General features: G+C 41.1%; 1 protein-coding gene across 1 annotated transcript in view; it reads left to right on the plus strand.

The window, feature by feature from the left end:
- Positions 1-21,705, plus strand: part of ANO2 (anoctamin 2) — a 147,384-nt gene extending 125,679 nt beyond the window's left edge. Inside the window, exons 20-25 of the mRNA XM_066184629.1 lie at positions 4,002-4,150; positions 11,820-11,972; positions 12,082-12,134; positions 14,437-14,618; positions 19,863-19,968; positions 21,424-21,705. Of these exons, the coding sequence (XP_066040726.1) occupies positions 4,002-4,150; positions 11,820-11,972; positions 12,082-12,134; positions 14,437-14,618; positions 19,863-19,968; positions 21,424-21,705 (925 nt within the window). The remainder of the gene's footprint in view (positions 1-4,001; positions 4,151-11,819; positions 11,973-12,081; positions 12,135-14,436; positions 14,619-19,862; positions 19,969-21,423) is intronic.
- Positions 21,706-22,903: the final 1,198 nt, after the last annotated feature.

A 22,903-nucleotide genomic window follows, 5' to 3' on the forward strand; every position in this document is an offset into this window, starting at 1 on the left:
CAGATCAAAAAGCATCAACTGGAAGGAAAGCCTTTAAAAACCCACCTTTAATAAATAATCCTTTGTTCCTAGCAGCTGGATTCTAGGGGCTTTCTGTCTTTTCATGTAAAACCTCCACATGCATCTCTGTTCTAGCAAGTATTCATAGAATCATGGAATCACAGAATGGTTTGGTCTGGAAGGAACCCTAAAGACCTCCCAGTTCCAACTCCTTGCCATGGGCAGGGACACCTTCCACTATCCCACGTTGCTCAGAGCTCCATCCAACCTGGCCTGGAACACTGCCAGGGATGGGGCAGCCACAGCTGCTATGAGGAACCTGGGCCAGGGCCTCACCATCCTCACAGAAAGGAATTTCTTCCCAATATCCCATCTAAACCTCCTCTCTGTCAGTGTGAGGCCATTCCCCCTTTTCCTGTACTCTATCCCATAGTTTTTCTCCATCTTTCCCATAGGTTCCCTTCAGGTATTGGAAGGCTCAATTAAGTCCCCTTGGAGCCTTCTTTTTCCAGGCTGAACAATCCCAATTGTACAGCCACTGAAGACACAAACACTTGTGCCAACAAAGTAATTTTCCTGCATCTGTCCTCTTTCAACCTGCGAACCAGATGCCCCACCTCTTCAGCCTCTATCCATTCCACTCTCTCACTCCACAAATCTCTTGTTTTCCCCAAGTCATCATCATTCTTTCCCCTAGATCCCCCAGCTGCTCCTTCTTACTGTATCAATAAACTGTTGAATCATCTCTCTGATTTTTGAAAAGGAGGCTTCATCTAATCATCATGTGCTTACAGCCCAGCCAGAATCACTAGGAGCTTGATTTCTCTCTTTTCATCATATTTTTTTTCTCAAAAGCTTGAGGGTTATTGACAGGTGGGGCTGTGGTGATTTTACGCTCACTTCAGATGCTTGTTAGTGTGCATAATGCAATGCTTATTGGTTATACTGAGAATTACAATCAGCATAATTCAACCATGTTCCCACCTCTTACCTAACCCAATAATTTGGTGCCAATCCCCTGTGAGAAGCTGCAGTGTCATTTTTAACTGCTCTAAACACAGCCTGACAAAAACCTGTTAATTTTCTTTCCCTCTCGTCCTGCATTCATTCTTCTTACATGCTCTTCAGTCTCCTTAAGCATGCACCTTGCTTTTTGACATTCCCTGGTAAAAGGACCCAAAATAACGGCTATTCTACAGCTCTACAGTTTTCCCTCTTTGCCCAGATCTGTGTGGAGTCATGAAACTTTGCTGCATGAGCCTCTTCAGCACAAAATTTCTGGGACATTCACCCTGAATAGGCAAACCTACCTCTTCCTCACTGTGGGGGGCTGCCTGGCAGGAACAAATTAGAAGCTAAAAGAACTCTTTTTCTGTCAATCTTCTTTAAAAATGTTGATCTGGGTAATTAAGAAACAGGCTTCAAACAAAGGTGTTTAAAAAAGCATACTCAGTTTTAGCATCACAATCATAAGTACAGATACAGGGCTCTGCAAAACTCATTTTCATTGCCCTATTGCTGTGTGGCTGGAGAATAACACCCTGCAAATCCCTCTTCTCTGTTCCTTTAACTTTCTGACACATTTCTGCTGGTCTCAAACTTCACATGCTTGGATATGACACAAAGGTACTTTTTTTTTTTTGGTGGAAAATTTGAAATAATTGGTTTGGCTTCCTTTCAGTCGGTGATCTTTCAAAACAAATCATGAAAAGAAGCATACAGACATTCCTCAAAGCTGAACTCCAAATGGTTAAAGGTACTGTTCCTCATGCCTGGCTTAGTGATAACCAGATGAAAAATTAATAATTATTCTGAGCAACTGAACCCTAGATTTGGTGTATTCCCAAATAAACATTTAAAACAACAACAACTGTTTTAGTTACTGGCTTCTCATGGGAGCTGTGTGCATGCATTACACTCCAGAACTGGATTCTGTGGTGCTGTAGCTGAAGGATTAGATCACACGTGCACAGATTTCACATCTAAACACACCCAAATTTTTTCTCTGCTGCTGCTGCACTGTGACTACGAGATGATCTTCCCTCTCATCTGCCCTTGGAAGTGTGAGGGACATTTATAGCTTGTATCATTCAATTGGAACAGAAATCAGCACTGTCTTTAACTTGTTGTTCACCATCCTCTGAGAGTCCCTCACATTAGGAAATTAATTGGGATATGTTGGAAGAGCATCCGGGGAATTCTTTGATTGTTTTAAATCCTGCCCCAGCCTCCTACCCTCTGAATGCTACATCACCTCCATCACAGACATGTTCCCTTGCCTGCTGTAAAGGCAGAGGGGGACAAACGGAATATTAGTGTCTCGAAATGGCTGAGTTTGCATGATTTGGAGGTAAATGTCTTTGTAAGGATTAATCTAATTCTGTCTCGTGAAGCATTTTAAATTTACCCCCACCCTTTCATTAAAACTGTGTAATCTGAGAGTTCTGGGTACCAGCAATGCCAAAGTACTGATGATGTTACCATCAGACTTGTGAGCTACATCTTCCTTTCACCTCAAACAAAAGCTGGAGTTGTCCTGTTGATTTTTGAAACTTTATGACTCAGGATCTGAGAGGGCTTGATGCAAATGAGACCTGTTTAAAGAGTGTCTTCTAATCCCCAATTTCTCCATGCTGGTGTTGAAATGGAATGGGTCCTGTAAACACTCCTCAGTCACTGTGGGAACACAGTGATCCCATGGCTCAGTGTAAATTTGGGAATGAAGCAATAAACCCACACAGCAAAGCCTTTATTGTGTTTGCCAGCTTTTGTTCCTCAGCCTTGCCCTGCTACTGAATTCAGGGTCGGGGAAAGTGGTTCTGCTTCACTGGAGGTCCAGAGGAAAACCCCTTCCCCCAAATATTCCTGTATCGAGGCCACACACCTACAGTTCAAAGGGTTTATCATAAGATGTGGGGGAAGAGTTTGTGGGAGAGCCCTGCTTACATTACTGGCAAAACATCACTGGAATTAGTCTGTATTTCCACTCATGGCACGTATGTGAAGAACTGTAAAATAGTGCTGCATGTTTCTGTGGAAGATAAATATCATCTGCAAAAGAAAGATATGCAATAAGTATAAATCTGCTATTTATGCTAATTCAACTGTATCTTGCTGCCTTGATTTTGAAGAAATACCTCATTCTACTGTGGTTTTCCGTGGGAATTTCTCAGTGTGTAAAATAGCATAAAGTTTCCGATGCACATGTATTTAAAATATCATTGTGGGGGGACATTGGGAAAACTACTCTTCATTTAGAAATGATTCATTTTACTCTAATTTATTTGTCAGTGTCATTAAATTTGTATCCCCATTTCAGTGGGACAGTGTTTGAGACTGCTGTTTCTACTGTCCATACATTCTTGCACCCTCTTTGTTTGGAAATATCCTGTAGTCACAAAATGGCCTGGGTTGGAGGGGACCTTGAATCTCATCTCATTTCCACCTGTCATGGGCAGGGACACCTTCCCACAATCCAGGTTGCTCAGAGCCCCATCCAGCCTGGCCTTGAGATTTCCAGGGATGGGGCAGCCACAGCTTCTCTGGGCAACCCGTGAATGTCTGGTAGTTTTTTTACCTTAAAATTCTATTATACTGGATGTTCCCAATTTTTATAGTGTGATAAAAGTTTGCCTCTGGTAGAAATGTGGAATGAAACCATTACATTTTGTATTTTGTTAAAGGAGAGGTGCTCACTGTGTTGTTCTTGAGAGTGCTAACTATTAATATTATATAGTTCCAAGGATCTTCAGGAAGATCCTGTTGGAATATGCATCTAGAGAGAAAAAAAAATTATAAAGTACTGGATTCAACTTCAGTAGCTTGTACCTGCCAATAAACAACATCAGAACTTCCCAGGGTGATGTCAACTCACCCTATGATGCACCAAAGCAACACAAGATTAATTTTGTGTTGGTGTGCAAAGACTTGGGCCAAATCTTTTAGCGAAAAAAACCCAAAAAACCACCAGACTTGATTCAGTCTGAACTTTTGTTTCTCAGGAAGCTCAAGAAGCTCTTCAGGAAGCTGAAGGATGAAAGAACTGTGCTAAAGGAAATGGACACCAACCAATCAAAGGACCCTCAGCAATGGGATCTCGACTACATCTTGGAACCTTTCACTGGGTTGACTCCAGAATACATGGAAATGAGTAAGTTTTTGGAATTTCCTTTCCCTTTCTGCAATAACCATGGCTTTTCACAGGACTGCATGTCAGAAGTGGTCATGAGAAAGGGGGAAAAATACCCCAGCACTTGTAGTTTGCAGAAATTCTATGTGAGCCAGCAGGGCTATGAGACTACCATAGTGCCAACAGAGAAATGATGATGAATCCAGTGTCTGTTAATACTTCTGCTGTCAGATACCAGTGTTCCCAGATGAGAAAAGTGCATAAAAACCATTTATCCAAAGAATCAGCGGCTATGATGAGGAGAGATCTCTGTAGATCATCTGGTCCAACCTCCTGCTCAAAGCAGGGTCAGCTAGAGGATGTTGCTCAGAGACTTGTCCAGTAGGGTTTTGAGTAATTCCAGGGATGGAGACTCAACAACTTTTCCACTCTTTGATCACCTTTACACCAAGGATTTTTTAATGTTGAAGTTGGACTTTCTACATTTCCACTGGCGCCCTGTGCCTCTTGTCCTTTCACTGGGTGCCCTTGAGAAGGTTTTAGCTCTGTCTTCTCCAACCTGCCACATGGGTAAGATCCACTGAGCCTTCTTTTCCTGTGGTACAGAAATCCCAGTGCTCTCAGCTTCTCCTTCTTCATCAGGTCCTTTGGTCCCTTAACCCTCTTAATGGCTCTCCAGTGGATTCACTGCAGTGTGTCCATGTTTTTCTTCTACTGGGGAGCACTGCCGTGTAGCTGCCTCATGAGTAGACCCTGGAGAGGCAGGGAAGGAGAAAGCAGGAATGCTGTGGGTAGGGGAGTAGAAAGGCAAGAAATAATCCAGGCAAACCCAAGCTTTAGGACTCACAAGAATTCAGGGAAAAGCACAATGGACATGGTGTCTAAAACCAGACATCTGTTAAGTATTGAATGTGGCAACTCCTGTTTTAATAAGTCACTATTCTCAAAATATCTAAAGGGGAACATGTTTTATGGCAAAAAAAATAAATATGGTTTATCTCTCTATACAGAAAAAATCTTGGTTTGTAGATATAATTTATAATCTAATTAAAAATGAATACATTAAAATTTATAGAATGGGAGATTTACCTAAATCTATAAATTTGTAAGTGTATATGAGGTATTTTGCATGATGGCAGATTTGGGGATGTCAAAATATGTTTAGGATCCCAACCTTGCCCTGTGTAGTGCCATCAAAAATCCCTCACATCCAATTATCTCCCTCTCAATTGTTCCAACTCACCTTAGAATCTGTCAGTGTGGCCACTTCTATTACTTTATCCCCTTCTGCACATGATGATACTTTTTTGAAAAATTATCCTTTAGGAGTAATTTTTTTCCATTATTTACTTCAGCCCAAGATGATTTTTCTTCCTTTAAACATTAAGCAAACCTCTAAGCAATTTTTGAAATAAAACAATGGTGAAAAAAATAGACATTTTTCCTGTAATTTTTTTTGTATTTTTATGCTCAGGAACAACTCAGAAATGTCTGTTTTTAACAACCCAAATTTCTTGGTTAGCTAGGTCTAAGGACAAGGACCTTTAGTTACCAGTAACAAATATGTACTGGTGTGATATTTGTTAGCATTGCTTGGGTTTGCTGCCAGTGGCCTTGATTCTGCTGTGTAAAAAGCGATGCTTCAGTTCTGTGAGTTTGAACATAATTTCCAAAATTTCCTTAATTTCCAGATTTGTTTTAAGGATTCATTTAAGCCACCTACTCAGAAAGGAAGCAGGTCAGTAGTCTGTCCTTCAATGAAGAAAAGCTGCAGTGGGGTTTTCCTTACCTGTGTTTTGACTTGAGGTCTTGGAGCTCCCAGCTTTAGCCATCTGTTATGCCGTCCCTTAGGGAACTATTTAGATTTTTTAATTTTAGGAGCAAGTTCTAGAAGTTACCAAGATGAGTCAGATCCACTGAAATGAGTAGGTAATGTGTTTTGTTGTTTTGTTTTTTTTTAAAGGAAGAAATGCAGAAGTACCACCACAGTCTGTTAAGGTTTAGGGGTCCCTGTTGCAGGGAAGTGGTCCCAGCCCCAAACCTGCCAGAGTTTGGAACACGGTGAGATTCTTGGGCTGTCCTGTGCGGGGACAGGAGTTGGACTTTGATGGTTCCCTTCCAACTTGGGACATTCTGTGATTCTATTCCATGGCTCTGACTTGTAGTATCAGGGTTTAAGCTATGATGTTATAAATGACTGGACACTAAGCCTGTAATTTAGATCAGTCCCTTGTGCTGGGATCATAGACCATGGTGAGCGCCTCAGCCTGCAGCCACTCAGGGATGTTTCAGGGAAAATGAACGGATGAATTATTGATCTAAACATTTGTTTACAACAGGAGGATGAGCTTCCCAAGTGGAGAAGCCTTGCAGTGTGCCAAGCTGTGCCCTGCCTGTGGGATTTGCAGACAAATGTGCAGCAGATGAAAGCCAAGCTGTACCTCCCCAGCCCTGGTTGCTGCCCTGGGTCCAGTCCCTGCCCTCAGCTGTCAGATCCACTGCTCAGCCCACCCACGCTGGCAGGAAGCATTTGGTGCAGCTCAACTCTGAACCTTGTCAGCTGGGATTGTTGTCAAGGGCACCACGCTGCAAGAGGCAGCTCAGCAGATTATTTACCTATTTCTCTAATTTTGAGTTGGGGACCATTGGAAGGGAAGCAATGCAGAAGGCCAGAGGAAGATTTTTTTTTTCTCCTGAATTGTTTAAAAAGGCAGGGTTGCTGAAATGTAAGAAGAGGTATGATATTAAGGAAAAGAGAGAAATCTGGCTAAAAAAGAACTTCTATCTCAGTTTTCACACTGATTTACTCAGGCGACCGCCCTCAGGCATCAGTGGCAATCTGGAATGAAGCAGCTGAAGGAGGAACTGCAGACAGGGCCTGCTGCAGCCTTTGGGTTTCCCCATGCAGATGGTGATGGGGTTTCATGTAGAAGCAGGCAGATTATGTATCCAAGTGTGAGTAGTCACTTTATTTAGGTTTGTCCTGCCAGGATGCTCCTGCTTTTGAGTATGGATGACATGCTTAGCTAAGACTCTTGCCTCCAGGTCTACCATTCACCAGGCTGTACCCTAATCACAGGCAGTCTTTGCTTTTTTTATCCACACATCTACTCTCTTTTACTGTTTTCTGTCAAAACCTGAAGTCTGGCCCACTCCCCACATGGCAAATCCCACCTTCTCTTTGCACTTTGTTATGAAGCAAATTAACCCCATTAAGGCAGCAGTTCTCTGAGGGACAGTGCTTGCAGAAGTCTCAGGATGTGTTTTACAGCATGATGTGCCACAGGTAATGGAGTTTTTGATGGTAACTACCCTACTCAAATTTTGGATGCCCATTTCCAAGCTGCTTTCTTTTTTGTTCTTGTTTCTGATTCTAACAATCCTGAAGCCTTAGAGAGACTTCCACCTTCTCACTCTCTTACCCCTGTCATCATTTAAATCACGGTAGGTTCACAGAAATAGCAAGATTTACTGGTTATTTTTTAACCTCCTAAATTTTCCCATTTGGGAAAGGCGACTCTGTTCACTGGAATTTGTTTCTGCAAAATATCAGTCACTCTAGTCCATGCCAACAAATTAGATTAGCTGTAAGAAGGGATTTTTTTACAATGAGAATACTGGCATAGGTTGCCCAGAGAGGTAGTGGATGCCCCATCCCTGGAAACATCCCAGGTCAGGTTGGATGAAGCTCTGAGCAAAAGGATCTAGTTGAAAATCCCTGCTCATTGCATGGGTTTGGACTAGATGACATTTAAATGTCCCTTCCAAACCAAACGATTCTATGGATAATTTTTTAGGGTAAAAGACTTTGACTCTGATTTCGCCAGCAGACTGTGCTGAGCTTATTTGTTGTGCAGGCCTTGGCTGTCAATACCAATCTGCACAAAGATTTGACTTGCACCAGTGACATTTCTGATGACTGTTTGTTTTGATATTATTAACTGACATTCCTGCATTTCTAAGTGGAAACATTCTTAAAACGCTTGAATGATCAGAAAATTTTGCTCAAGTAATCCTGAAACATAAATTGCCACTGTCAACATATGTCAAATTTGTCATTAGCACTTCCTGCTTCCAAAACTGTGCAAAGACTTTTGACCCAGGCCAATATACCATACCATGTGCATTCCCAAAGTAGGTAGCATGTACAGCAATTTCCTCTTCTGCGTGGAAGCAAGGTTGCAATGTGTGTAACTGGCCTGCAGTGACAGGACTTGGCAAGAAATCGATGTTTAGAGTAGCAATAATATTGCCAATGAAAGAAACTTTGTTAAATTGGCTCCAAAAGCAAAATGATGCACATGAATGTCTGAAATTTATACCATTTGTGTTTCCTCGAGAAGAAACTGAAATCAGCCATGATTTTCAGATTCTTATTTCATTTGGTCTTCCCTTCTCTAGTCTAACCCCTCTAGGAGTCCACGCTTCATGTGGCAATTGATTAAAACATTTTTCCTCAAGGAGAAGTAATAATAAAAGATTTCATCATCCAACTTCTGTTTAAAGACAATGGCACAAGAAGAAAATGCTCAGATCCAATGTCTGTAGCTACTGAGTACTATAAGGATTAATCTGAGAGGTTTGGAAGAATTTCCCCTAAAGCAGGAAAAGCTATCAAAAAGGCAATGTGTGAGGCAGAAAAAGAAAAAAAATCACTGAAGAGAAACCTGCATTTTTCTGTAATGTGTATAATGAGAATAGTTTTGAAAATACCGTTGATAGTTGTGTGTAGACTTGTTGCACACATTTATTACTGAAGAGTTATAAATTACACCCTTCTTTAGTTTTTCAGCCAGGCCTGGCTGTATGCTGAAAAGTTTCTTCCTAGGATTTAGAAAACTGTTTAGCACAGAAGTGATTTTTCCACTGTTTACTTCAAGTAACACATGATCCTATGAGAGATATTACTGATACAGAAGAAAGAAAAAAAACCAACAGAATTGTAAATAAATACCTTGTCTTAGATGAGGCTTTGAGGTAAAAGATACTTGGGTTATTCATACTACTGAGCATGTAAATCTTGTAGAACCTCCGTGATCCACACCATGGAAGGTTTTGTGTTGGGGACTGATTCTGTATCCCTTACACAGGAACAGCAGCCACTGCCCTCCAGATCCATAATTTGAAAGCTTTGATTTGTGCTCTTAGTCATAACTTGGAGGCCAGACTTGGAGGGGCAGGGTGTGTTGTTGTTGGGCTTGGGTTCTGCTCAGGTCCTACACAGCTTCTGTGAAGAGTGGACTTCTGAGAATGCCTGTGGTCTGAGACATTTCTTTGGATGCTGTTTGTCCTTCAGAGTTTTTGTCTCTGGCGAAGGCTGGACGAGGTGTTGCAGATGTGGCATCAGGTGTTGTGAAACTCAAGAGCTGACTCTGAGCCCTTGGCCTTTTTCCTGCTCAACTCAGACAGTAAAGACACCACCAGCGTGTGGTTTGGGCTTTTTCCCTCATCAGAAGTACGCTCTGTGCCAGTGACAGCACATCCAGGGTCCTTCTGGGATGCCCAAGGAGAAGACGTTTCCCATGTCCCTGGCTTTCCACTATACCCAGCCTTCAATTGTTTTATCTCCTAGCTTATGCCATGAGCCTGGGGAATGTTCATCTCTCTTTTCTCCAGGCTGGCCTACCAGGGGAGTAGGAAAACTATGAAAGAGGATGGATAGCCAGAAGTCCAACTCCTGGCACAGATCTCTTTAGCCTTTTCCCTGTACATGAACACGTAAAGAGCTTTGTCTGGAGACCTTGTGGCATAAATGTGAACATAAAAAGGGTATGTAAGGGTTGCCATCAAGTTTTTCAGCCGAAAAAGGGTGTCTTGGTGTCAACTGTCCTTGATGGAAGAGTGTGAGAGTCCTAAAAGTATTGTAAATATTTCCAGTGTGACCTGACAGGCATCCGCAGGAGTCCAGGATGCTGAGACGAGATTCTTTCTGGGATCTGGACAGTGATTCTTCTTTTTGTAATCTATTCAGGTTTGTTTCTAAAACACTTATCACACTCAACAAATACCTGTGAATTGATGAGGCTGTTCACAGACTCCTCCATTTAATGATTGTTTGCTAGTTTGTCACACAAGGCAGTCTAAATTTTGGGTTTGGCTTTGGGATTGCTTTTTTTTGCCTGATTTTTGCATCATTTACACTTTCTTAAGAAGCAGTTGAGAAGGTTGAAGAGATTTCAAGATGGCCACGCAAACACTTCTGGCGCAGAGTTTTCTCTGTAGACATATTTACACAATTATCCAGAAGTCCTTTGCATACCTTGAACATTTTTTCATGAACTTGAAAAGAAATTGAACTGCATTTTCCCAGGCAATGAATGAAGGGGCTACAAACAACATCAAAGGAAATATGTGTGTGGTTTATTCCTAAAGCATTGCAAATACTTCTTTTCTTTCCCCCTTTTTTTTTTTTTTTTTTTTTTTTTTTTTTTTTTTTTTTTTAACAGAATCCTCCCAGCTGTGTTCCTGCTAAATTCACTTAGAACCAAATAAGGCATATTTTGGGGCTATGTATTTTTCTGAGCATTTCACAGTTTTGGGGGGACATTACTTTAACATCTGGTTTTATTTCGTTGTTAATTCCTTTTCCTGACTCTGAAGATAAAATAGTCGGGAAAGTATGAATTCAAGGGTAGGATGTTTGTATGCTTTGAAAAAGCTCCATCTAGGTGTATACACTTTATCTCAGAACAAAACAATAAGAATAAAACTCTAAAGGCCATATAATTGATAAACAGAGATTTTACTTTCGTGTGCAAATATATTGTTCCTGAGATGAGAAGGGGGAAATATTAGAGGACTTGCAACCTGTACACAAAAAAAAGGTGTATGTGAGAGAAGGTCCTAGGGAAAACTGTTTCAAGAGTTAGTTGTGGGTTGTGACAACAGTGCTGAAGGAAAATATTTTTAAGTATAATATTCTGCTACACAGAATATTGTGCCATTTTCTCTGAAAAGTGCAATTCCTCCCTCAGTGGGAGAGATTATACAGAGATTTGCCAAAAGAGAAGCTGCAGGAACTATGGTATCTAAACCCACTAATATACTTTTTCTATGCTAATAATTTTTACTCTGAGATGTAGACCACAGTCAGATTTATTAGTTTAATATATATGTTTATTTATATTTATATAAAATTCCCCTTCACTCAGATTGACAGAGGAGTATTTCTAAACTTGGAGGATATCAGTGACAAAAGGAAGGCTGGAAGTGCTGCACAACACCACTGACTCCTGCATCCACAGAGACACTTCTGTTCTTGCTTTTCACAAGCTACCACTAAGTTTTTCAAAGGAACCTGGGAAGAAATAGTGACACCTTCTAGACTTTCTCATTTTGTTTGATTGTGTATCATTTTCCTTACAGGGAAAAGGACAGGAAAGAAACAGCATGAACTAATCAGTTAATTATGTATAAATGCAGAAAAATAGACTCTGAACCCTTTGTCCTTTATTAAATTTATTGTTTCCTTTGTCTTGTGCTTGTGCTAGCAACTTGAAGCTTTATTGGAAACATTCATAAAGTGTAGTGTCAAACTTCTGTCTCTTCATAGTCCTACTCTAGGATATTTATTCCTGGGACCAAACTGGGAAGTGGAATTTTATGGCGTTGGTAATGCACAAAGCTCATCAACAATTTGCTCCTCCCTTCAGAAGCTATCAAAAAATGTTTGATTTTTTTTTTCCCCCAGTTATCCAGTTTGGTTTTGTCACACTCTTTGTCGCCTCCTTCCCTCTGGCCCCTGTCTTTGCTCTTCTGAACAACATCATCGAGGTTCGTCTTGATGCAAAAAAATTTGTTACTGAGCTGAGGAGGCCAGACACAGTGAGAGAAAAAGATATAGGTGAGTAACAAAAGAGCATTGCAGTGAAGATAAGACCAAAAATACATTAAAAAAAAGATGAAAATTTATAATGAACCTATTAATAAGTTGATTTTTTTTTCACTTACAGGTATTTGGTATAACATTTTGAGTGTTATTGGAAAGCTTTCAGTGATCATTAATGTAAGTGTTTGGTTACACCAGTTTCTAACCATGATCTCGGGAGCTTATACTGTTCCTTCAATCTAATTTAAAATTCTTTATAATTTATTGTTTATAATCTTTATATTTTATTGTCCCATCATAATAATTTAAAAGTGCCATCTAATTTTCTCAATTGCTTAAATACAACAGAATACAGATATATTATGTTCATAGTGCTATATGTACTCCCTAAATAAAATTTCCTGTATATGCTTTAAGATGAAAAATCTCATGCCCTAAGACTTCAATCCTAATTGTTTCTAGTGGGTTTTTAAGCTACAGATCATAATCTCATAGAATCATATATGTTGGAAAATACTTTTAAGGTAATGGAATAATACCAGAGATATTAAAGATATCAACGCCCTTTAGAAAGGGAAGTGATTTTCACTACTGAAAGGAGAACTTGTGGAAAAGTGTCATGCAATTTCTTTAATGAAATAGCTCCCAGCACAACAGCACAGCACTCTAATGCCGCCAGAGGGACAGTGCTGTTTCACTTGGGTGCAGCATTGTTCACTCATGGCTCTCCAGTTTCCAGGATTTAAGATAGGAAATCTGTGGAACCCTACTCGTCCCCACAATCTCACTGTCAGGCACAGATTTCAGCTGTCCAGCACTGAGCCATGCTGGAGGAGAAAAACTCTGCAGCCTCTTGTTTTTCTCTGAGTACACTTTCCAGATTTATGGTCTTTGATTACTTTTTGTGTTGATCAAAGTCTGGAAATGTTTATTTCCTGGAGATTCCAATAATATATGAATTAGATACCTTTTCTTGAAAGAAATATAAATATGTGCATACCCATTTGAAAAAAAAATACTGAATGCCCAATTCTGCTTCTCCATCTGGATAATATTGACACAGAAAATTATTATTTACCAAAATTTAGTTTTAAAACATCATAGGATCGTAGAAAGGTTGGGCTTGGATGAGACATTAAAGACCATCTCATTCCAAGGCCCCTGCCAAGTGCAGGGACACCTTTCACTATCCCAGGTTGCTCAGAGCTGCATCCTACCTGGCCTGGAACACTGGAACTTCTTTCTGGCATTTCACAGTTGCAAAACAACTAGTGTTGGAAGGAACCTCTGGAGATCCCTTAGTTCCTTACATCATTATTGTCCAATATCCTGCTTAGAGCAGGGTCATGTAGAGCAGGTTTCTCAGGCCTCTGTCCAGTCAGGCTTTACTTATGTCTAGAAATGAAGACTCCACAAAATATCTGGGCAAATTACAATCACAGAATTACAGGATGGTTTGAGTTGGAAGGGACCTTAATTCTCACCTCAATCCAACCCTCTGCCATGGGCAGGGGCACCTTACACCAAGATCAGGTTGCTCCCAGCCCCATCCAACCTGGCCCGGAACACTGCCAGGGATGGGGCAGCCACAGCTGCTCTGGGCAACCTGTGCCAGGGCCCCACCACCCTCACAGAGAACAATTTCTTCCCAATATCCAATCTAACCCTCCGCTCTGTCAGTGTGAAGCCATTGCCCCTTGTCTTGTCACTCCAGGCCCTTGTCAAAAATCCCTCTCCAGGTCTCTTGGAGTCTCTTCAGGCAATGGAAGGGGCTCTAAAGTGTCCTCACAAATTCTCCTCTTTTCCAGGCTGAACAATCCCAATTCTTTTGGCCTGTCTTCACAGCACAGGGGCTCCAGCCCTCTGATCATCTTCCTGGCCTCCTCTGGACCTGCTCCAACAGGAGTGAGCCCAGAGCAGAAATCAAAGGATAGATATCAATATTATTAATATGATGTAGAGATTTCTGTGACTGGTTGCCTCCACAATTACAACAGTTTAATGGGATACCAGTCTCATGAGGTTTAACACCAGCATGAGATCCCCCTGTGTGAGATGTGTGAATCCTGATGGTGAGGGGAAAATGGACATTTACACTCAACAGTTCTGGTGTAACTACACCAAAATATAGCCCAAAATATACCAACTGGCTATTAGGTCTTGTTGTAGGTTTTTTAAAACTAGTGATAAACCTCCTAATGGCTCCAGAGATGAAAAGAATTGGAGAAATGGACATTGCATTAATTGCTTTTGCTACTTCCCCAGCTGAGCCTTCCCTTGAGAGGGAGAGACAGAGCAGGTTACTGTGCATTTATATGCAAATATTCTGTACCAATTCTGGCCATATAACTCTCCCTTCACCACCACTTTACATTTACCTGAACATGAACATTTTTTCCCTGAATTAATTAACCTGGAGACAGAGACTCACGATGCTGTGGTTTGTTTGTTTGCTTGCTTTTGTTTTTCCATCTCTCAGGCTTTTGTCATTGCTGTCACCTCCGATTTCATCCCACGCCTTATGTATCAATATGCATACAGCCAGGATGGAACCATGCATGGCTTCATCAATCACACCCTCTCATACTTCAATGTCAGCCAGCTCAAGGCTGGCACACAGCCAGAAAACTCCCTGTTTGCACAGGAGGTTTCATTCTGCAGGTAAAGTACTTGTAGGGGCAGTTCACACAGTCAAGGGAATTTCCTTGCCTCTGATGTCATTTTTCACAGTGGGAATTGGTAGAATTCACTCATATGGCCACATATTCAACAATATTCATGTGCTTTTGAAAATGTGGTTTTGGAAGTGCAGCTTTTAGAGAATTCTCACTGTGTAACAAGGTCTTTAAAAGGGCTTATTTCAGGGCATTAAAAGGCAAAAAAACCAATTTAGACAGACTTGATCCAAAAAAAAGCAAACTAACACTTTCTTTAGTGAAAGATATAGCTTTAATTAAAAATAATGATTTTTTTTTTTTAAATGGACACCCAGTAATCAGAACCAGGCTTTCTCTGTCTTTAATAAATTCAGTCCTTACTCACTGAGATATAAGTTTTCAATATATTTTTCCCATCTCTAAAACCTGCACCAGTTGCCATCTACATGTCTTATGTTTCAGATTCATCTTTTCAGATTGGGGAAATAAAGCTCAACTTCCTTTAAAATATGTCCCAAATGCCAGATACCTATCGAATAGTTCCAGTTTGCATGAGAAATCACTAATGTGGCTTAATCTTTCAAAGTAACTTTGTATTTTTGTAATAACATGCAGACATGCAGAAATTCAAAGAGCTGCTTTAAGGCATTACAACTCCCAGCTGTTCAAAACTGAACTTCTTTGGGTCAGTGTTATATTCAACAGCCTGTCTCACCTTCCTTTTTGACTGCCTTGAAACCACCCTGTGTTTGGTCTCTGCAATGGCACAAAATAATTATAAAAGTCCCTCTTCCATTTATTTAAGGAGAGCCTTAATATAGAGTGGTTTTCCCTCCGTTACTTTGATGTGCACTATATTTCACACTAATTTTAAGTGGGTTATGTATCTTGCCCAACTATAACCCACAAAAATGACACATCCCATTTTCTTCACGGGAAGCAGGGTAAACAGGGAGAGAAATCTGTCCTTCTCACTCTGGCAGGGCTGTTGGGATTGCCTTTGGAGGGCACCTACCTTCTCACCTTGACTACAGCACAGGATAGAAGAGTGCACTCCTAACTTTTTAAGCAACTTAAAAACATGTGAGCTCTGTTATTCTCCACTTCTGCTGCTGGGAGATGTTTGTTAGCAAAATATTCCCCATCAGAGAGTGCAGCATCTCCAGACTTTCAGATTTGTAAATCTGTGAAATGCTTTTCCACCCTCTCCTTCTTAGCACTTTTAAATTTTTTATCCCTAAATTCACTTGTGTTTTCCTTCAACAAGCGTCTTGATCCATTTCACTGTGATTTTGCTACTTTCACTATGCTGCTTTTTACCTTGTGTCAGCCACTACCCTTTGTTTATAGCTGTTTAAGTGCTGGTGTGTTTGGATATATGTGCATTAACAACAGGAGTGAAAGGCACTCCTTACATTAGCATGGTCCTACACAGCCAAATATTCAACAGAGCCCAAATACAAGGAATCACCTACACTGGGTACAAAAATGGTCCCTGCCTGATGATACCATCTAAGAGACTGAGAAGCAGAAAAAGATTAATGTTTGACCATGTGTTAGTCTGAGTGAGACAGAACTATGGGAGCATTTCTCTTCTGTTATCAGGAAACAATTGGGAAAAGATGTCAGCATCTACAAACACTGTTTCTCATTATTATCTGCCTCATTTGAATCTTATCAAAATCTCAGCATTGGACAGTAGTATCACTGTGATAAAATATGGGATCTCTAACTTGTGTCCCAAGAGACAGGCAACCAAACACTGCCCCTCAAGCTGGAAACAAAATCTGTATTTCTCTTTCTGGCAAATGCATTGGGAACAAGCTGACCTCTCTTATTCTTAGATTTCTGTGACCTCTGGAGATAAATGTGGTTGCAATGAGGCTGCATTTTGCTCCTTATGGGCACTGCCAGAGATTAAGGTATCTTAAAAATAACAAGCCAGAAACAACTCTGCCACTGAACATACAGAATACATTTTTCAAATACTTAGAGCAGCATTTTCTGCAGTGCTGTGAACTCTTTGGCACTGCTTCCAAATGAAGGTTGCTGTAAAGCTGTTCTGAGGCACAGTTTTAGTTGTAATTTTAATTTTTATTTCAGGGAAAAATTACATTTGTATAGCTGAAGGCAAATTAGAAGCAAATCTTGCTAAGATATGGGTTATTTTTGTCGGTTTTTCCCTTTTAGTTCTTGTAGCCTTGTATGATAATGGCCTACATACAAACCTGCTGGTCACATTGAAAAAAGGAAGCAGCAGATATAGAGTCGTTCAAGAGACTTTTCCTTTAATATGGGTCTTCTCTAACATTCAGCAATTTTAAAAAGTGTCTTTAAATTTATTTTCTTAATGTCATGAGATTAATCTCATCTATTCCTAATAATCAGTGGGGGATGCTAACATTTTTACCCTGACTAATTTTTACATACTCCTGCACTGCTGATTCTGTGATTCTGGATGTTTTCTTCAATTTTTTCTCAAAGACAGCTGAAGAAGGAAATTAAACAGATTGGCTTATTTGGACTGATTTGATGTTCCACCTGTATACATAGTTTGATATCTTTTTCCCATCACACAATAAACTTCTGAAATACATTAACATCTTTGTCTTAGCTCTGGCTTCAGTTCACATTTGTCCAAGTGTTGTGGGGTTCTCGCCCCCCAGTTTCTCTTCCCCTACAATTCTCTATTTTCAGTGCACATTCTTTATTCTTCCTTATAACTTTTCCGTGCTCTATTCTTCAACTACGTTGACCACTTCATATTCTTGTCCTTTTTCAGTGGAATTACAGTTGCTAGCTATTTTGGAAACACAATAGTCTTTGCAGCACTGTTTGGTTGCTGCTCCTACCATACCTGCTGAATCAAATATTTTAAGAGTGAAGCATTGAAAAGGTGAGGGAATTAGAGAGTCATAGAATATCCTGAGTTGGAAGGGAACCAAAAGGATCATCAAATCCTGACCCTGCACAGAAGACCCCAAAAATCACACCTGAGGATATTGTCCAAATGCTTCTTGAGCTGAAAAGATGGTCTTCGTAAAAAAGAAACTACCTGTAGAATCTAGGGGTTAGAAAAGGCCCTTTGCAGTCTTATGTGACAGAGAATAATTTTAAAAGGTGGTGGGGAGGAGGTCCAGCTACCTCATCTACAGCTCTGGCAACATTTTCCTTCACCATAAATCACTTGCTTGTGTTCTGTTGAGTGTAGGTTCAGGCATCACAAGCAGTGTGATTCCCAGCTGAGCAGGTGAAATTTCCAAGGGGTCTGATGTCCTGCAACACTTACATAGTTTGTGAAGTCCAGAATGCATTAAATGGAAAACCCACCACAGTTGGTGACCCTTCCAGGTGAACCTGGGCTCTGTTTCAAGACTGGGATTGATTTATAGTGATCAGCAAAGTCCACAAGAAACTCAGTGGTTTTCCTTGGCTTTGATGTTCAAGCAGATTAAGTTCAAGGGAACTGACTTTGGCCCTTGATGCAGCACTCTACAGATTTGAGCAACATGTGGGAGTCCAGAATGTCCAGAAAAGTACCAGAGGTGGGATCTGGCAGTGTAGAAACAGCACAGAAATCCTAAGAAAGGACCTGTGCATTCACTGCTGAGCAAAACTGTTGAGGGGCTAACATAGCCCAGGGAGTTCTTCCTTAAATTAAAATAGCCCCCAGTTTAAAGTGGTTCTCTGCTCCCTGTGGGCTGTACCTCGTGTCCTCTGTCTCCAGAAGCTGTAGCACAGAATCACATACAGCATTCCAGACTCAGTTTCTTGGGGGTGGGGAGCAGCAGGATGTAGGGGATGTGTGGATTGCAAATGTGTAATTTAACATGCAAAACCATGTGGGTAGAACCTGAAGGTGATTTTGGCAAGCGCACCTGCAAACTGAAGCTGACAGATTTTATATATGAACCTTCTCCATTATCCCCCAATGGAGGCTTTTGCACAGTCTAATGAATCTTACTGTCAGGACGGGTTTTGTGGTATTCAAAACAGATTTTCCCTTTCTTAATTTCATCCCATTACTCCTAGTCAAACACTGGGAACAGCACTAAATTATCCCTTTTAGTCCTAAGGGCACAATTTGCGCATGGTTATCATGTCCAACTGTGGCTGTTACTTTCCAAAGTGGAGCAATACATGTGCTGCTCTTTAATCTTCCCGATGAGTCAGCCTCCTCAACTCTTGTACTGTTCTCCTGAACTGCCTTCAATTTGTTGCTATCTTTTTCTTTGGATTCCTTTTTTTTATTTTTTTTTTCTTTCTTTCTTTTTTCCTCCCACCTCTGGAATCTGCACAGCTGAATGGCTGAATGCAGCATTCCAGGTGTGGATTTACCTGGGCTGTTCAGAGGAAAGGTAATTTCCCCCCAGCACCATTGTGACTCTTGTTGAAACACCCACAACTCATACACTGTCCTGCTGCCATATTTTAAACTTGTGCTAACTTGCTGGCTACTGCAAGCTCCAGGCTATTTCGACTTTCAAACACCATCCCTTCAAAGATCCTTCAAGTGTTTTATTTTTAATTATTTTCCATTTCCCCATATTATTCTCATTGCGTTTCCTGTCTCCATTTCTTATTGCCTTCTGTGTTTCCTGCTATATTCAAAACTTTCCAATTTAGGAGCATCTGTGATTTTTATTAGCCCGTTGTTTACTTCCAAATGATTGATGATAATACTAAAAGCAACAGTCTTTACACCAAACCACTAAGGCTCTGTTTTATCCTGTCCAAGGCTAGACAGTTAATTTAGGAAGTGCCTTTTCCATGGCTCCCCCTTTTGTTAATGCAAAGACAGGGATCACCAAAGCATGAGTCATATTTTATGTGGGCTGAATTATTCCCTAAATTAATCAAATTTTAGGTGAGATGAATGCAGGTTTATCTCCTTCAATCTGAAAATGCCTTGGGCTATCTCTCTGCTTTCACTTCAGCATTTTATTCCCTGTACATTGGTGTCAATTTACATTAAGAAAATAAAGGGGACTTCTGTCAATACTCTAAAATCCGGACATTTCCAATGTTAAAACAATGTTCTGATTTTGGTTACAACAGTGAAAACCAGACTAAGTGTGTTAAATTCAGCAGAGGTAGTCCAGCTCTAATTCTGAAGTTGTATTTCATAATAAGGGTTGAAGTAAGAACATCTGGAGGATTTGATTCTTTAGGGTTTGTGATTGGAAAATCATGTTAATCACAGCAACTGATGCTGGAACTGTGATAACTGAGCTGTCTCCATCTCCAGGTTCAAAGACTACAGAGAGCCACCTTGGTCCCCACACCAGTATGAACTTTCTAAGCAGTACTGGGCGGTCTTATCTGCTCGCTTGGCTTTTGTGATTTTATTTCAGGTAAGTCTGCTGAGTTGCTTCACTCTCAGTCACAGCAATATCATCATAAATGGATCCAAACGCATGTTCCAAAGCAGCCCATGTTCAATAGACATGGAAGGCAAGACGCAGAGCTTTCTTTAGCCCTTGGCCTCAGCAGTGATCTTCAAAATACCCCAGACTTTTGAAGGTAAAAGTGGACTCTGTCAACTTTCATACTCTCAGAGGCACCACTTGTAAAAATCACATAAATGCTGTGTAGGCTTGTTAACTGCTGTTCTTTATCCAAAGCAAGAAATAAATAGAAGTAATAAATCCTCCCAGGTTTTTTGCTATTTTCTTGAATTGAGATCAGTAAATAGTCTCCAGTGTGAGGATTTCATTAGCAAGGGATTTGCTATCATGGCTTGCCTTTCAAATGGCTTCCTTCTGCTCTCCTCCATGATCTGAGGTCCTTCCCCAGCCAAATTGAGCCCATCCCTCTTTTTCAAATGTGTCTTTCTTTTGTCCTTACCTGCCAAGTCTTCCCAAATGTTTCCGTGAATCTTGCCTGGTTTGCATTGCCCTCTTCTGCTTCTTTGCTGTACCTTCAGTAATTTTCCACCACTGGCTGCAAATCAGTTGAAAGCAAGTGGTTCTGCTGGGCTTCAAACCCTCTTCCTGCCCTGCCAGAGAACATTCCCTGGTTAATGAGCTCCGTTGTCTGGGATGTGGACAGAGAGTTCATGCTAGCAGCCCTGTCAGCCAACAGTTCTCACACATTTCCAGGCATTACACAACACAGCACTTCTCAAAGCATTATCATGGCAATACAACCCCTCAAAGCATTGCTTATCTGTAGATTTCACAAGCAAGCAAAACTTTTTGTCCAGTCTGCTTCCTGCTTGATGTTAGGAGCACCCCCTGTAATCACCTTGACACATGAGGCTTGGGGTTTTGGCCTGCACACTGTGGTTGTATAAAAACAATCCTGATTGTCAGTAGACAGAAGGATTTGAGGACAGAATGGCCATGAAGGTTGTCTGCTGTTTGCTTAAGCCACATTGGAAACACACAGGTATTTTTGCCTTGTGTTGTAGGATTTTTGATGGTATTGGAGGATGTCCTTATATTAATGGATTCTGAACTCAGTATCAAGAAATTGGATATTGAGCATGGGGCACCTTTGGATGCCTGTAAAGAGTAATGTTAGGTTAGCTACTAAGGCCATGGATTATTTGATGATTCCATGTCCTTTCCTATTTCAAACCAAACTGAAGCACTCTTTGTTTAATTCAGCCTCTACACTTAGGAGTAGCTGTGCACAAACCTGAACTGTTTCTTGAAATAAAACATTAATCAACTGCTTACTACCACACACCACCAGCAAAATGTGTTTGACATCTGTCTCATAGCTATAACAAAGGTTTGGTTTTGCTCCAGTGTGAGTATTTTTGATTTTTCATGCTTGCTTCATGTCTCTTGCTGTGCTTGCAGAACTTGGTGATGTTCCTCAGTGTTCTAGTTGACTGGATGATCCCTGACATCCCCAAGGACATCAGTGAACAGATCAAAAAGGAGAAGACGGTGCTTGTTGACTTCTTCCTGAAGGAAGAGCATGAGAAGCTGAAGCTGATCGAAAGCTTTATTGCACGTGACAAGCGGAAACACAGGAGTGGGACCAAGAGCAAAAGGACCAGGGCTGCCAGCTTCTCCCAGTGTCACCGCAGCCCCAAGGGCAGCTTCACTTCCTTCAGCTCACAGCACACCGTGGTGTGACTCCTGAGGGGAGGGAACAGCCTGTGCTTACTTCTGCTGACTGCGTGATGTGATTCTGAACCTGCAACAAGGGAGGGAGAGACAAAGGACAGGAAGGCTCTTTTGCTTCCTTAGAATCTCCAGATATGAGAGTCTCTGTTACAATTTAAATGCCCTCTGGGCAATTTCCAGATTTCATCAGTGTGAGATAAGGGCTATACTGGGGCTGTAGCTGGTTCTTGTGGTGTTGATGGATGTGAGTTGGGGAGCCATGAAGGAATTCTCCTGGCAGGAATTCTCCTAGTAACCATCCCTCCTCCTGCAGATGCCTGGTGGGGCATGGGGACACTCCTGCTTTAGTCTCTATCCTTGGGAAGGTTGGACTGATTGTGGGGAAGGACTGACCATGGGGAAGGACTGATCTTGGAAAAGGACTGACCTTGGAGAAGGACTGACCATGGAGAAGCGCACACACCTCATGGTCTCATTGGCTGTAGCTGCCAGTGGAGGGTTTCCAAACATGTGGAGTCTCAAGGAGTCTTTGTGCCTTCCTAACCTATCCTGCCACAAGGTGCAACCTCTGGAGGGCACTCAGGGCTCTGGGAGATGTGGGAACAGAAAGAATTTAAATCACTGGACGCTTGCAACTAGGATATATTGTGCTTTGCTTGGCAGGAGCTGGAATGCACGTGCTGGTGAGCAGGGAAACCATCAGCATGGCTGAAGCTGCCAGAACCAGGGAAGCTTCTTGGCACTTATTGTCCTGAACAAAAAACTAAAAACCAAACTTTGCATGTTTGATTCTCCTCTCCCTTAGACTTGGAATTCAGCCAGTGTCAAGAGGAATCACGCCACTGAACCACCAGTGCAAAGCTGAGGAGTGAGAGTGGAATCAAGCCCTGTAAATCATGTGGCATCTCCATGTACACTGCACGTAAAGTAACAAAAATTGCTGCTGTTGTGATTTACTGTAAAATAAAATATTTTGCAGAACTGCATTTTATTGGAAGATAAACATATTCACTAACAAGCTTTCACCTACAAGCATTTAAGGAATAAATTTATTCTGTCATGAATGAAAATTAAACTTTCTTAAAAAATCTGTTTCTTTTCCTCTAGATTCTTTCTCTAACCCAGCTTGAAATTTAGAGTCTGGACAAAAGGTTTCCTGCTTATTTTGTCTTCTCAACAATACTTTTAAAACCATAAAAAATGCAAA

This window comes from Chamaea fasciata, unplaced genomic scaffold (assembly GCF_029207755.1).
Source record: "Chamaea fasciata isolate MVZ Bird 193981 ecotype frontalis unplaced genomic scaffold, bChaFas1.0.hap1 SCAF_5, whole genome shotgun sequence".
Lineage (NCBI taxonomy): Eukaryota > Metazoa > Chordata > Aves > Passeriformes > Sylviidae > Chamaea > Chamaea fasciata.